The sequence below is a fragment of the Papio anubis genome, chromosome 19 (assembly GCF_008728515.1).
Source record: "Papio anubis isolate 15944 chromosome 19, Panubis1.0, whole genome shotgun sequence".
NCBI lineage: Eukaryota > Metazoa > Chordata > Mammalia > Primates > Cercopithecidae > Papio > Papio anubis.
In genome coordinates, this window is record NC_044994.1 from 150,202 (window position 1) to 163,990 (window position 13,789).

The window sequence follows — 13,789 nt, forward strand, 5'->3', positions numbered from 1 at the left end:
GATATAAATATTTTTTATAAATGAATAGATTTATCTAGTGATTTTGGAAAATCATTGATTTTTTTTAAAGTGGGACACTTGGCATTAAATACTGCTCTGGAAATGAGTGAATTATTAATGAGCTTCCATAGGAATTCACTAGGGGGGCAGAATTTAATCTTTTCTGAGAATTAAGAATTTAGCCGCGGCTCCATCCTTCATTCAGCGTGTTTATGTGGTGTTAGAAAGCCCCCAAAGCAGATTAGGCTGAAGGAGATGGATTATATAGTAGAAATTAAATTGGAGCCATCAGTGCATTAGGGAGTAGGAAAATAAGAACCCAGAAAGTACTATCAACAAACTTGCACACCGTTTTACTTCCTCTAAGCAGCAAACTGAATATGATGTAAAACAGCAGCCAAAGTGTGATTAAGAAAGAGATCGAGGCCAGGCATGGTGGCTCACGCCTGTAATCCCAGCACTTGGGGAGGCTAAAGTGGGATAGCGTGAGGTCAGTTTGAGACCAGCCTGGGCAACATAGCGAGTCCCTGTTGTTAGGTTTTGAAGGGAAGACGAAGGTTAAAGAAAGACACACACAGAAAGAGGGTGGCTCTACAGCAACTGCGGGCATTTATGTCCAGCATAAACCTGAGAGGTGGGGGACCAGTTTAATGCCAGTACCCACTGCCGCTTGTAGGCTGGAGTGCTTCCAGGTATGGGGGGCGAGGGGTCTGGGCGGTACGGCTTGCTGCCCGGGAGGATACTGCCAAGATGTTTCTATGATCTGGCCGTTTGGCCAAGTGTGTTCCTTGGGCCCTTTGCCCAGCAAGATATGATAGGGATGTTCCTTCAGTTGGGCCTCTGCCTGGCGGCGTCTGATAAAAATGTTCCTGTGCCTTGTGGTCAAGTGGCTGGGCAGAGGGTGTTTCTCATGGTCTGAGCCCCCGGGATGTTTCGCTTCGACCAAGGTCTGCAGAATGGCGGGGGCTTGCAAAAGCAGTTTGGACTCACCTGTCTCTGCAATAAATAAAAAGAAAGAAGTGGAAAGGAATGAATCCTAGGATATTTGGATATTGTTAATCTGAATTAATTCCTGATTTTAGGATCTTAATCTTAGGATCCTAGGATATTCAGATATTCTTAATCTGAGTTAATTCTTAATTTTTTTTTTTCCTTCTTCTTTTGAGACGGAATATCACTCTGTCGCCCAGGTTGGAGTGCAGTGGCGTGATCTCAGCTCAGTGCAACCTCCGCCCCCTGGGTTCAAGCAATTCTTCCGCCTTAGCCTCCTGAGTAGCTGGGATTGTGGCGCCCGCCACCACACCCAGCTAATTTTTGTATTTTTAGTAGAGACGGGGTTTCACCATGTTGGTCAGGCTGGTCTCGAACTCCTGACCTCATGATCCACCCGCCTCGGCCTCCCAAAGTGCTGGGATTACAGGCGTGAGCCGCCACGCCCGGCCAGTTCTTAATTCTTAAGCTGGAATTACAGATGTGGGCCACTGTACCTGGCCAAAAACTGTTTTGGTGTTGTGTGAGAGTATGGAAAGTGTGATTTCCCAGAATAACCTTTTTTTTTTTTTTTTTTTTGAGACGGAGTCTCGCTCTGTCCCCGGGCTGGAGTGCAGTGGCGCAATCTCGGCTCACTGCAAGCTCTGCCTCCCGGGTTCCTGCCGTCCTCCTGCCTCAGCCTCCCGAGTAGCTGGGACTACAGGCGCCGCCACCTCACCCGGCTAGTTTTTTGTATTTTTAGTAGAGACGGGGTTTCACCATGTTAGCCAGGATGGTCTCGATCTTCTGACCTCGTGATCCGCCCGTCTCGGCCTCCCAAAGTGCTGGGATTACAGGCGTGAGCCGCCGCGCCCGGCCCAGAATAACCTTTTTAAGCTGGCTTCTTTGACGTAGCAATATGCATTTAAAGTTCCTCTATGTCTTTTCATGGCTTAATAGCGCATTTTTTATTACTGAATAATGTTCTGTTTGTATGAAGGTGCCACAATTTGTTTATCCATTCGCCTATTGAAGGACATCTTGGTTGCGTCTAAGTTTTGGCAATTATGAATAAAGCTGCTTTAAACATTCACGTGCAGGTTTTTTTGGTGCGTAAGTTTTCAGTTCATGTGGGTAAATAGAACTTGACTGTTGGATTTTTTTTTTTTTGAGACAGAGTCCCTCTCTGCCTCCCAGGCTGCATCATCCACCTGCCAGGTTCAAGCGATTCTTGTGCCTCAGCCTCCTCAGTAACTGGGATATCAGGTGTGGGCCAGCATGCCTGGCCAGTGGTTGGACTGTATGGGAAGAGTGTGTTTATCTTTCTAAGAACCTATTAAACTTTGAGTGGCTGCACCGTTTTGCATTCCCACCAACAATAAGCGAGAGCTCCTGTTGCTTCACACTCTCACCAGCATTTGGTGGTGTTGATGTTTTTGGATTGTAGGCATTGTAATGAGTTTGTGGTAGTGTCTGACTGTTTTTAATTTGCAATTTTCTAATGATGTGGCATTGAACATCTTTTTCTGTGTTTTTTGCCACCTGTAGATCTTAATGAGGTCTCTGTTCAGATCTTTTTCCCATTTTGTAAATGGGTTGTTTTCTTATTGTGGAGTTTTAAGAGTTCTTTGTATACAGTCACACGCTGCTTAACAGAGATGTGGTCTGAGAAATGCATAGTTAGGCCGTTTTGTCGTCGTGAGAACATCACAGGGTGTACTTACACAAACCGAGACGGCACAGCCTATTGCTCCTAGACCACACACCTGTACAGCACAGCACTGAATACTGTAAGCAGTTGTAACACAGTGTAAATATTTTTGTGTCTAAACATACCTAAATGGGGAAAAGGTACAGTAAAAATACGGTATGAAAGATGATACACCTGTACCAGGGTACTTACCATGAATTGGAGCTTGCAGTACTGGAAGTTGCTCTGGGTGAGTGAGTGAGTGAGTGTGAAGGCCTAGGACATTACTGTATGCTACTGTGGACTTTATAAACACCGTACACTTAGGCTACACTAAGTATATTTTTAAAAATTTCTTTACTAATAAAGCTTAGCTTACCTTTATTTTTATCCTTACAAGCTTTTGCCTATTAACATTTTTACTTTTATTTTATTTTTTAAAGTTTTGTTAAAAATGAAGGCACAAACACACATTAACCTGGGCCTACCAGGGGCAGGATCATCAGTATCACTGTCTTCTGCCTCCACTGTCATCACCACAAACACATGAATATGATGTCACTAAGCAATGGGAGTTTTTCCGCTCTGTTATCTTACGGCACCATCTTTTATGCTGTCCATTGCTGGCTGAAACTGAAGCTATGCGATATGTGACTGTATTGGATACAAGTCCTTTGTCATGTACATGTTTTACAAATATTTTCTGCTTAGTGACTTGTCTTTTCATTCTCCTAGCAGTATCTGTTGCAGAGTAGATGTTTTTTATTTTTAGTGAAGTCCACCTTACCAATTTTTTCTTTCACAGATGCTGCTTTTTGGTGAAGTCTAATAATGTGAGTCTACTAACAAATGTCAGTCCTTGTTCTTCTCCAGTATTTTGTTGGCTGTTCTGAGTATTTTAGCTTTCCATATAAACTTTGGAATCAGGTTGTTGATATAAGAAACAGTTTTCTAGGATTTTGATTCGGATATTATTGTTGAATCTGTAGATCATATTGACAAAAACTGGTATCTTAACAGTAGTGAGTCTTTCTATCTGTGAATGTAGACTGTCTCTCCATTTATTTAGACCTTTGATTTCTTTCAGAGTTTGAAAGAAAACAGAATTCCTTATATAGGTCTCATATATATTTTGTTTATACTACCTAAGTATTTTTGGAGAGTATATTGTTATATAAATGGTATTTTTTAACTTCAAATTCTTATGTATCATTGCTAGTATCTATAGACAGTTAACTTATATATTTGATCTTGTAAAATCACTGTACTTGTGTATTAGTTATAGGAGTCTTTTAATAGATTCTTTTGGATGTTCTACATAGACAGTCTTACTACATGCAATAAAAAGTTTTTCATCTTCCTTTCCAATTGGTGCACTTTTAAAATTTTTGTTCTTGCCTTGTTGCACTAGCCAGGACTTGCAGTGTGATGTTGGATCAGGGTGGTGGTAGAGGTTGTCTGTCATCTTCGCCTTGTTCCCAGCCATGGGCGAGTGTCCAGCCTCCCACCATTAAGTATGCATGAGTTTAGCAATAGGTTTGTTGTAGATGTTCTTTATCAGGTTGAATAAGTTCCCCTCCAAGTTTGCTGAGAAGCTTGTTTTTAATCATGAGTAGGTGTTGGGAATAGGTGTTAGATTTTGTCAGGCTTTTGCTCCATCAATTCATATGATCATATTATTTCTTTAGCCTGTTGATATGGTGGGTTACATTGATTGTGATAACCAAAGTGAGTGACTGAGGCAGATGTCCCAGTCAGTGGCGGCTTATTGGGCCAGCTTGAGGGCGTGCCCAGAAAAAACACAAATTACAGACACATCTGTGGCTGGTTTTTTGGTTCTCAGGAGGTTTAGTGACAGGAATACTTGTATACTTGTGAGGTTTTAGTGCCTGGTAAATGTACATTTTACACAAGATAAGATGAACCTTTGAAGGAAAAGGGAACAGAGGAAGCAGATACCTCAGGGAGGGATGAAGGAACTGATGCAGGATATTTTCTTGACCCCTTCACAGGACTTGCGACAGGGGTGCCCTGTTTACTTCGCCTGCCCCACTCAACCCCTCACGGGAGGGAGCATGTGAGCAAATGAGCGTGGGAACCGGCCAGCCACTTTGGTGCCGCCAGCAGGGGCAAAGTCCGCTGTGCTCCACCCATCATGGGAGAAAGCGCGCACGCGAGTGAGTGCAGGAACCGGCTGCTTTCATGCAAGCTGGAGCAAACTCCGTGCAGGCCCTGTGGCGGCATCCAGGTGGGGGTGCCTGCGACCCCAAGGCCCCAGAGGCCATGATGCAGTGCTGCCTCAGCTCCGCCATCTGCAGACAGCAGCGTTACCCGCTCAGTGGACCCTTTGGCTAGTCGCGTGGGGTGGCTGCCCTCCGCCAGTGAGGGTAAAGAGCCAGAGTGACAGCCTTTGTGGGGACCCGCACTGGCACCTCCTGAATTCTTGTCCAGTGCTCAAGAGGGATGAGGTCATGCAGACGATTGAAGGATGGTGAATATGGAGAATTTTATTGAGTGATGAAAGCCTCTCAGCGGGGCGAGGAGCTGGAAAGGGGCTGAAAAGGGCAGGTTGCTCTCCCCTGAAATTAAGTTGCCTCTCTGCCTCATCCAGCCATCGTCTCTAAGTCAAGGTGCCTCTCGATGTCCAGCTGATTTCACTGACGCCCAGCCACTTCTCCGCTCTGTCAGCTGAGTCTGGGGTCTTTATAGGCACAGGATGGGGCTGGGCTGTAGTAGTTTTGGAAAAGACAACAAGACATTGGTAGGTAACAAGACGTTCAGAAAGAACCAGTTAGGAGAGAGCGGGCACACAGGTTTGGAAGTTCTCACTTTGGGCTGTGCGTTTCAGGTTTTTCTGCTTGAACGTGAAGTTTTGCCAGGGACCTGCTCCTGTCTGCCTAGAATTTCTCTGCCTCCTGCCCCTGTCATTGTGTCAGAATAATTAGTCTCATCTTGTCTTTATTCTGTACCTGGGAAGATAAGCTAGTAATCGGCATTATCAGTGTGGAGTCTTTTGGAGAGCCAGTTTCTGTTTATCTCCTGGGGAAGAAAGCCTAATGGAGGTTAGTGAGATAGGGGTATATTGAAGGGTGTGTTACTGGTGGAAGGTATCCAAAAGTTAGCAGTGGCGAATTTGTACGGGTCTGCAGCAATCTCGTTTCTTGTCTCCTGAGAAGAAAGCATTTGACTGATGGGCATAAGGAAGAAAAAGAGACTGAGGCAAGTTTCAGAGAAGTAGTGAAAGTTTTTTCAAAAAGGCTTTAGAACAGGAAAGAAAGTATGCTTGGGAAAGACCCAAGTGGGCATGTGAAGGGTAAATGCAGTGTTTAACCGTGATCCTGGGACTTCACAGGCTGACCCACTTCCAGTGTCTTGCACACTTTTCCCATGATTCTCCTTAGGGTGGGCTACCTGCATGTACAGTGCCCTCCTCACACTTGGAAAGTGAGCACGAGCGGTGTGTTTAGGAAGTTGCACGTCCATCTGAGGCTTTCTTCCCTTTTCCTGTGGGGTGCCCCTGGAAGGTCATACACAGCCATTTTGTCTCTTAATGCATGCCCGGCTCACTCATCCAACACCTGAGATTTTATTGGAAGCCATTTTTGCTTCTCCCTGGTGCCTGCATTCAATTAACGCTTGAGTGTAACAGGTGTGGACCATCAGGAAATGTCCTCCCTCTGGCCCCTGCTGCCTATTGATCACGTTTAGAAAGGTAGTGTGATAATTGCTGAACCATCACCAGACATCTCTAGTGGGTGGGAGAGAGCCCTCTCCTGCCCCCACATACCTGTCTAACTACCTGTAACAGGTGTGTGACCTGAACTCAGCTTCCAAGGTTTCGCCAGGGTCCGCTTGGCCAAGAGGAGGTCCATTATTCTCAGTTGATTCTTAAATGTTGAACTACCTTTGCATATCTGGATTAAATCAAGGTGTATGATTGTTTTTAGACATTGTTGGATTTGACTTGCTAATATTTTGTTGAGAATTTTTACTTTCTATGTTTATAAGAGGTATTAGTCTGTAGTTTTCCTTTCTTGGATTATATGTAGCTGGTTTTGGTATTAGGGCACTTTTGGCCTCATGGAATGAGTTAGTCTTCTCTGCCTGTGTTTTCTGAATTGTATGATGTTTTCCTTAAATGTTTGGTAGAATTCACTAGTCAAATAATCTGAGCCTGGGTTTTTTTTTTCTTTTGGAAAGGTTATTAATTTTTGATTCCATTTCTTTAATGAATAATGAATATAAGATTATTAAAGTCTTTTGTTTCTCCTTGTGTGGGTTTTGGCAATTTGTCTTTTTGAGGACTTGGTCTATTTCATCTAAGTTATCAAATTTGTGGGTGTCAACCTGAAATAAGCTGAAGCAAAATTATTGTAAGTAGAGAGTTGATTTGGGCAGAGCCTGAGGATTGCAACCCAGGAGCATAGACTCAAGTTGCCCTGAATACACACACTTCCTAGCAGCAGTTATAAGTAAGTGGATTTTTAAAGGCCAAATTGTGGGGGACAAGGAATGAACTAATAAAGAGTTGCTTGTCAGGAGTTCTCACTGGTTTCCAGACGTAGCATTGAGTTATTGGCTATATGTTGTGAAGCTATAGATTGTGAATTATAGCATTATTAGGTTAATTCGTAGCTACTTACGGCAATAACAAGCAGTTTCAAGAGGTGAATACACAACTCAGAGGAGGTGGGTTGGTGAGGGGAGGTGTGGCGTGATTTCGGTCTCATTTTAATGTCTCTTTGGGCCTGGTAGTTAAAAATACTTGCATTCCTCAGATAAGATCTTTTCTCACAGTCATCGAGTTAAAGTTATTCATAGTATTCCTGTATTACTTTGTCAGTATCTGTGGGATCAGTTATGACTCCTTTCATTTCTAATATTGGTCATTTGTTTTCTCTCTTAGTTATCTTGGCTAGAGATTTATCAGTTTTATTCATTTTTTTTCCAAAGAACTAGGTTTTGGTTTTGTTGATTATTTTTTTGTTTTCTTTTCCTCATGTTTGTTGCTTTCTGCTCTGATTTTTATTATTTCTTTCTGCTTGCTCCTCTTTTCTAGTTTCTTAAGGAGGTAACTTAGCTTATTGAGTATAGATCTTTTCTAATATGTGCATTCTTCCTGTAAGCTGTTGATGAAAGAGTCAAACTCTGTGAAATGTTTAAGGAGGTTTATTTTGAACCAAATATGAGTGACCAAGGTCTGAGACAGTCTCAGGAGGTTCTGGGAACACGTGCCGAAGGTGACTGGGCTACAGCTTGGCTTAAACGTTTTAGGAGGCGTAAGACATCAATCAGTATAGGTCGGGTGTACATACACATTGGTTCCATGTGGAAAAGCAGGACAGTTCAGAGTGGGGACATACGGGTCATAACTGGATCAAAAGAGTTTCTGATTGGCAATTGGTTGGAAGAGTTATTATCTAAAGACCTGGAATCAATAGAAAAGAGTGTCTGAATTAAGATAAGGGGTTGTAGATACCAAGGTTCTTAATGCTTAGATGAAGTCTCAAAGGTGGCTGCCCTTAGAGACAATAGATGGCAGGTGTTTCTGGTTCAGACCTTTAAAAGGTGCTAGACTCTCAGTTAACCACTTCAGGATTGAGAAGACCTGGAAGTGGGGTTCTGATTATGTTAATAGAGTCTTTACAAATACAGTTTTTCTCCACCAAAAAAAAAAAAAAAAAAGGCTTTGCAGGATCATTTCTAAATAGGGCAAAGAAGCATGTTTTGGGGTAAAATATTTTGATTTCCTTCTTTATCTGTCATGTGATGTTATGCCAGAGTCCAGTTGGAAAGCAGCCATTTATATAGGGTTAAATAAAACCCCTCTGATGAAATTTCATGGTTTGCAGGGTGTGACTCCCCAGACCTGTTAGACAGGAATTTGGGCAAGAGGGAAAAGGTCAAAGTTTAGTCTTCAAAGCTCTGCTTTGCTGTATCCCACAGATTTTGTTAAGTTGTATTTTTGTTTTCAATTACTTCAAAGTATTTTTAAATTTCTTTTTAGAAGTTTGAAGATTTTTTTTTTAGAAGTATGTTGTTTAATTTTCCACATAATTGGGATTGGGGCGAGTTCCCAGCTATCTTTATGTTAATGGTTTCTAGTATACTTCTGTTGCAGTTTGAGAACATAACTTTGCATGATTTTCATTTTTCAGAATTTGTTACAGTATATTTGATGGCCCAGCATGGGGTCTGCTTATAGAATGTTCCATGTGAACTTGAGGGGAATGTATATTCTGCTGTTGTGAAATGTAGTATTATGTAAATGTCAGTTAGATAAAATTGATTAACATTGTTGTTTAGTTTAACTCTGTCCTTACAGACGTTCCGCCTGCTGGGTTTATCAAGGTTGTGGACCGGAGTATTGATGTCTCTAAGTGGATTTCTTTCTTCCTTTCTGTTCTGTCAGTTTTCACCTCATTTCTTTTGATCCTCTCTTGTTAGGTATATGCATGTTTAGGATTGTTGTGTCTTCTTTTCATTATTGTTATTATACAGTGCTCCTCTTTAACTCTGATGATCAAAGAATGCAGTCTGCTTTGTCTGAAATTAGTCCCCAGTATCACTTTTTTTTTCTTTTTTTTTGAGACGAGTCTTACTCTGTTGCCCATGCTGGAGTGCAGTAGTGCGATCTCGGCTCACTGCAGCCTCTGTCTCCGGGGTTCAAGTGATTCTCCTGCCTCAGCCTCCCAAGTAGCTGGGATTACAGGCGTGCACCGCCATGCCCGACTAATTTTTTTTGTATTTTTCACCATATTGGCCAGACTGGTCTCGAACTCCTCACCAGGTGATGTGCCCACCTCGGCATTCCAAAAAGTACTGAGATTACAGGCATGAGCCACCACTCCTGGCCCAGTATCGCTTTTTAAAAGACTTCTTGGGGGCCTATTTATTTTGCAAGATTTGTAGTTTACCTTATCAACTCATTTGTACTGTTGTCGGATTATCTGTGAGAGTCTGTTAGGCGCTGATGTTAATTTTTCATTAGGGAGGGATGAGTCAGGGGATTAATTTTTATTGGTGGATAATTACTAACGAATGTTTTTGTACGATGACAGTTTTTATTTTGCCAGTCAACTTTGTACACCAGATAAAGAATATTCATGTAAGATGGAGTATTTGTATTTATTGGAGTGCTAATTTATTGGGGTGCTAATTCAGATCTCACTGTTATTTAGGATATAGTTAAATTGTCTGTTCTCAACACGTTAGAAGCAGAAGGTAGAGCTGGCATTGGGAGTGGGAAGGCTTGTGTGGCACCACCTGATGTTGAAGGAAGGGGACTGATTGTCTGTATGGCAGTGGCTGCTGTAGTTACATTTGCCACTGGGAAAACCTTTGTCTAGAGAGGCTAAGTAATTATCTGGAAGTCTCTATGATTCTTTTAAAAAAAAAAAAAAAAAAAAGACTTGCAGTGTTGCTGTATTGTCCAGGCTGGAGTGAAGTAGCTGTTCGCAAATGCACTATAGCCTCAAATACCTGGACTCCAGTGTCCTCCCATCTCAGCCTCCCGAGTAGCTGGAACCACAAGCCCAAGCCACTGTGTCTGTTTGTCTTGTAAATCTTAGTTCTGTGCCGATGCCGGATCAAATAGTGAGACGTCACCGTACACTTTTTTCTCTTCCCCCGTTGATATGGGGTGGGGAAGAAAATAAATACCAGGCTATCTCTTCTTGCCATTCAATAGCATAAGTGATTTATAACTTGATAACAGTCTGAAGGCATTATAGTGTAAATAATGCTATATCAACTGTTCATCAGATCTCAACATTTGTAATCATAAATAACACTTATGATGCTCGTTAGTTTACAAAAGTGTCTTTACATCAGAAATTTTGTGTAGTTCCTGGTAACAATCCTGTAAGTAATCTTCATTTTAGTAGTGGACCTGGGCTTGGAGTCTGAAAGGGAATTATGTGGAATTGTATCCCCAAAGCATCAGAACCCAGATCTTATTTTTTCCCCACACTGTACTACACTGTTTCTATAGAATAAGAGGCCTCAAAACATTATTCCCCATGGTGTCAGCTGGACTAGTTTACCGTATCATATTTAAATGGTGTGTTTTATGAGATTTTTATTTTATTTTATTTTTGAAACGGAGTCTTACTCTGTTGCCCAGGCTGGAGTACAGTGTCACGATCTCAGCTCACTGCAGTCTCCACCTCCTGGGTTCAAGCAATTCTCCTGCCTCAGCCTCCTGAGTAGCTGGGATTACAGGCGCGTGCCACTGTACCCGGCTAATTTTTGTATTTTTAGTAGAGACGGGGTTTTGCCGTGTTGGCCAGGCTGATCTCGAACTCCTGACCTCAAGCAATCCGCCTGCCTCGGATTCCCAAAGTGCTGGGATTACAGGCGTGAGCCACCGCACCTGGCTTATTTTATTTTATTTTTCTGAGATGGAGTCTTGCTCTGTCATCCAGGTTGGAGGGCAGTGGTGCAATCTCAGATCACTGCACCCTCTGCTTCCTGGGTTCAAGTGATTCTTCTGCCTTGGCCTCCTGAGTAGCTGGGATTACAGGTGCCCACCACCACACCTGGCTAATTTTTGTATTTTTAGTGGAGATGGGGTTTTGCCTTGTTGGCCAGGCTGGTCTCGGAACTCATGATCTCAGGTGATCCACCCACCTTGGCCTCCCAAAGTGCTGTGGTTACAGGTGTGAGCAACCGCACCTGGCCTTTATGAGATTTAAAAATTACACTGTGCTTAAACTGTATACCCTAACATCAGTTTTTGTGGAGTATGTAGCAGTGTCTCTTTTTACTTCCTGATGGTTAATGATTGATTTTCAAATGAATTGATTTAAAATGGAAGCCTCAGTATTACCTAATTTTTTAAAACAATTGTCTTTATAGAAGCTGAAACCTATCAACACTCTTCAAAATGCAGTGGAGTGTACCATGGACTGTATCTCGGCTGGCACGCAGGACATGCCTGGAGCCACACAACGCTGGTCTTTTTGGACGCTGTCAAAATGTAAAGGGACCTTTACTTTTGTGCAATGCTGAATCCAAAGTGGTTTTGCTACAAGGCCCTCAAAAACAATGGTTGAATTTATCTGCTGCCCAGTGTGTTGCAAAGGAAAGGAGGCCATTGGATGCTCCTTCACCCCAACCAGGAGTCCTTCGCCATAAGCAAGGGAAGCACCATGTTTCATTCAAGAGGGTTTTTTCATCCAGTGCCACAGCTCAGGGAACTCCAGAAAAAAAGGAAGAGCCTGATCCTTTGCAAGACAAATCTATTAGTCTTTATCAGCGATTCAAGAAGACATTTAGACAGTATGGAAAAGTTCTGATTCCAGTGCATCTAATAACTTCTGGTGTTTGGTTTGGAACATTTTATTATGCGGCCTTGAAGTAAGTTTTTGCTTAGTCGAATGTCTTTCCCTGTCTTACTAGAATATGAATCTTTTTAATTGTACTAATGATAGCTTTAGATTTTTAAATGCTTTAATGTATTTCATCCATAGAGGATAACTGGTTTTCATAGCTTTTTTCACATTTTAATAATAATAGCTAGTATTTGCTTCCTGTTTGGAGCAAGCATCTGGTGTAATTTTTAACTGTTTCATCTTATTTAATCGTCCCAGCAACCATATAAAGCAAGTTACACAATTACACCCATTTTATGAATGAAAAAACAGATTATTAGGCAAGGAGAGTAAAAATAGTTCAGCTTTTCCCAAAATAACTCAGCTGTTAAGAAGTGGTGCCTGGACTAAAAACCCAATTAGGTGTGTCTGATCTCAAAGCATACACTCTCCTATATGCAGATCTCATCCTGGCATTCAGGAGAGCACAGACATAAAATAAAATTTCAGAAATTTGGCAGCACCATGACTCCATAATTATATATTTCTTAGAATGTTCATAAATATGAAAAGATATCTGTTTTGCCATATGTGTGGTTTTGGTGGGAAATTTGCAAGATTTTCCCAAAGCCCGGCTAATCTGTTTGCATTGACATTACTCAAGTCCAGTAAGTGTCAAGGAAAGGTCTTATGTTCTGATCAGAAGTGAATCTGGGAGGTCCAGCCTCCCAGTGTTTTGAAACATACAATTTTAAGTGCATCTGTCTTGTTAATACTGTGCCTTCCCCTTACTTAATAAGGTAAGTTATTTGCTTCCCACTGTGTTAGGTGCAGGAGGACCAGTGATTCCCCATTTCTGCCGCTAGTCGACCGAGTGCCTGTTCCTCTGTGTCTGGGCCTGGTGTGCAGGAAGGACTTGGACACTTCAGTAAACTCTCCTGATGGGTTGAGAATTACTTTATACTCTCCAGAGTTGAGTGGTTTTCAGTGCTTGATTATATTTAACGGCTTGATATCAAGACATTAACAAATTATGGTTAGTGTTGTACATAAAGCTCACTCCTTAGGAGCAGCCTATTGCAGACTAAGCTGTAAGTAGCTCTTCCAGGGTGATGGAATAGAAACTACTTATTTTTGGCAACACAGGATCACATAAGTTTCTTGACAAAATTTCTAAAAGGATTTTTTTTCACCTTGTGTAATTGATGCTGTTCTGTTTCACTTTGTATCTTTACATTATGTTCCTGTTATTTAATTATATCCTTCTTTGTTGCATATCATTTTCTTTAAGAATTGCATCTTTACTTGCAGAAGATTCTTTAGGTGTAGATTGTATGGAAGTGTTTCTTGGTTTATTAATGACATTTTTGGACATGTTTAATATTTATAGAAGTCTTCAAAACTGCCCTTGGTTTTTTCACAGAACATAAAGTTACCATTTTGATCAAAAGTTACTGTAGGCATTCAGCCCTGTTGTGTAATGAATGGATTTCTACGTATTCACTTTTCTTTTTTGAGTCATGGAGGATTTTGTGATTCAGTCTGTGAACGATGACATGAAAAGTGCTTCTTTCTTTGGCCTCGTCAGGTTGCCATGTAAGGCAAGGCATTCAGCCTCCTGGCTGGCCTGAGAGGGAGAAATTCAAGCTTTTAATTAATTGAATATGAGATTTTCATTTAGGTTGTTAAGAATAATAACTTTTTGGCAAAAGTTCTGTAACTGAAAAAGCAGACCCAGAATGATGTAGTGACTTAATAACGCTTAAGATTTCCTCAGTGCTGGGTGGCACCTAAAGCAGTTGTGGGTGATGCTCTG

At 41.8% G+C, this 13,789-nt stretch overlaps 1 protein-coding gene across 3 annotated transcripts in view; it reads left to right on the forward strand.

Annotated features, from left to right (window-relative positions):
- Positions 1–13,789, forward strand: part of FAM210A (family with sequence similarity 210 member A) — a 59,143-nt gene that overhangs the window by 27,861 nt on the left and 17,493 nt on the right. For all 3 annotated transcript variants that reach the window (XM_003914116.4, XM_017951477.3, XM_017951478.3), the window contains one exon: positions 11,519–12,019. In XM_003914116.4, coding sequence (XP_003914165.2) covers positions 11,547–12,019 — 473 coding nt within the window. In that variant the 5' untranslated portion in view covers positions 11,519–11,546. The remainder of the gene's footprint in view (positions 1–11,518; positions 12,020–13,789) is intronic.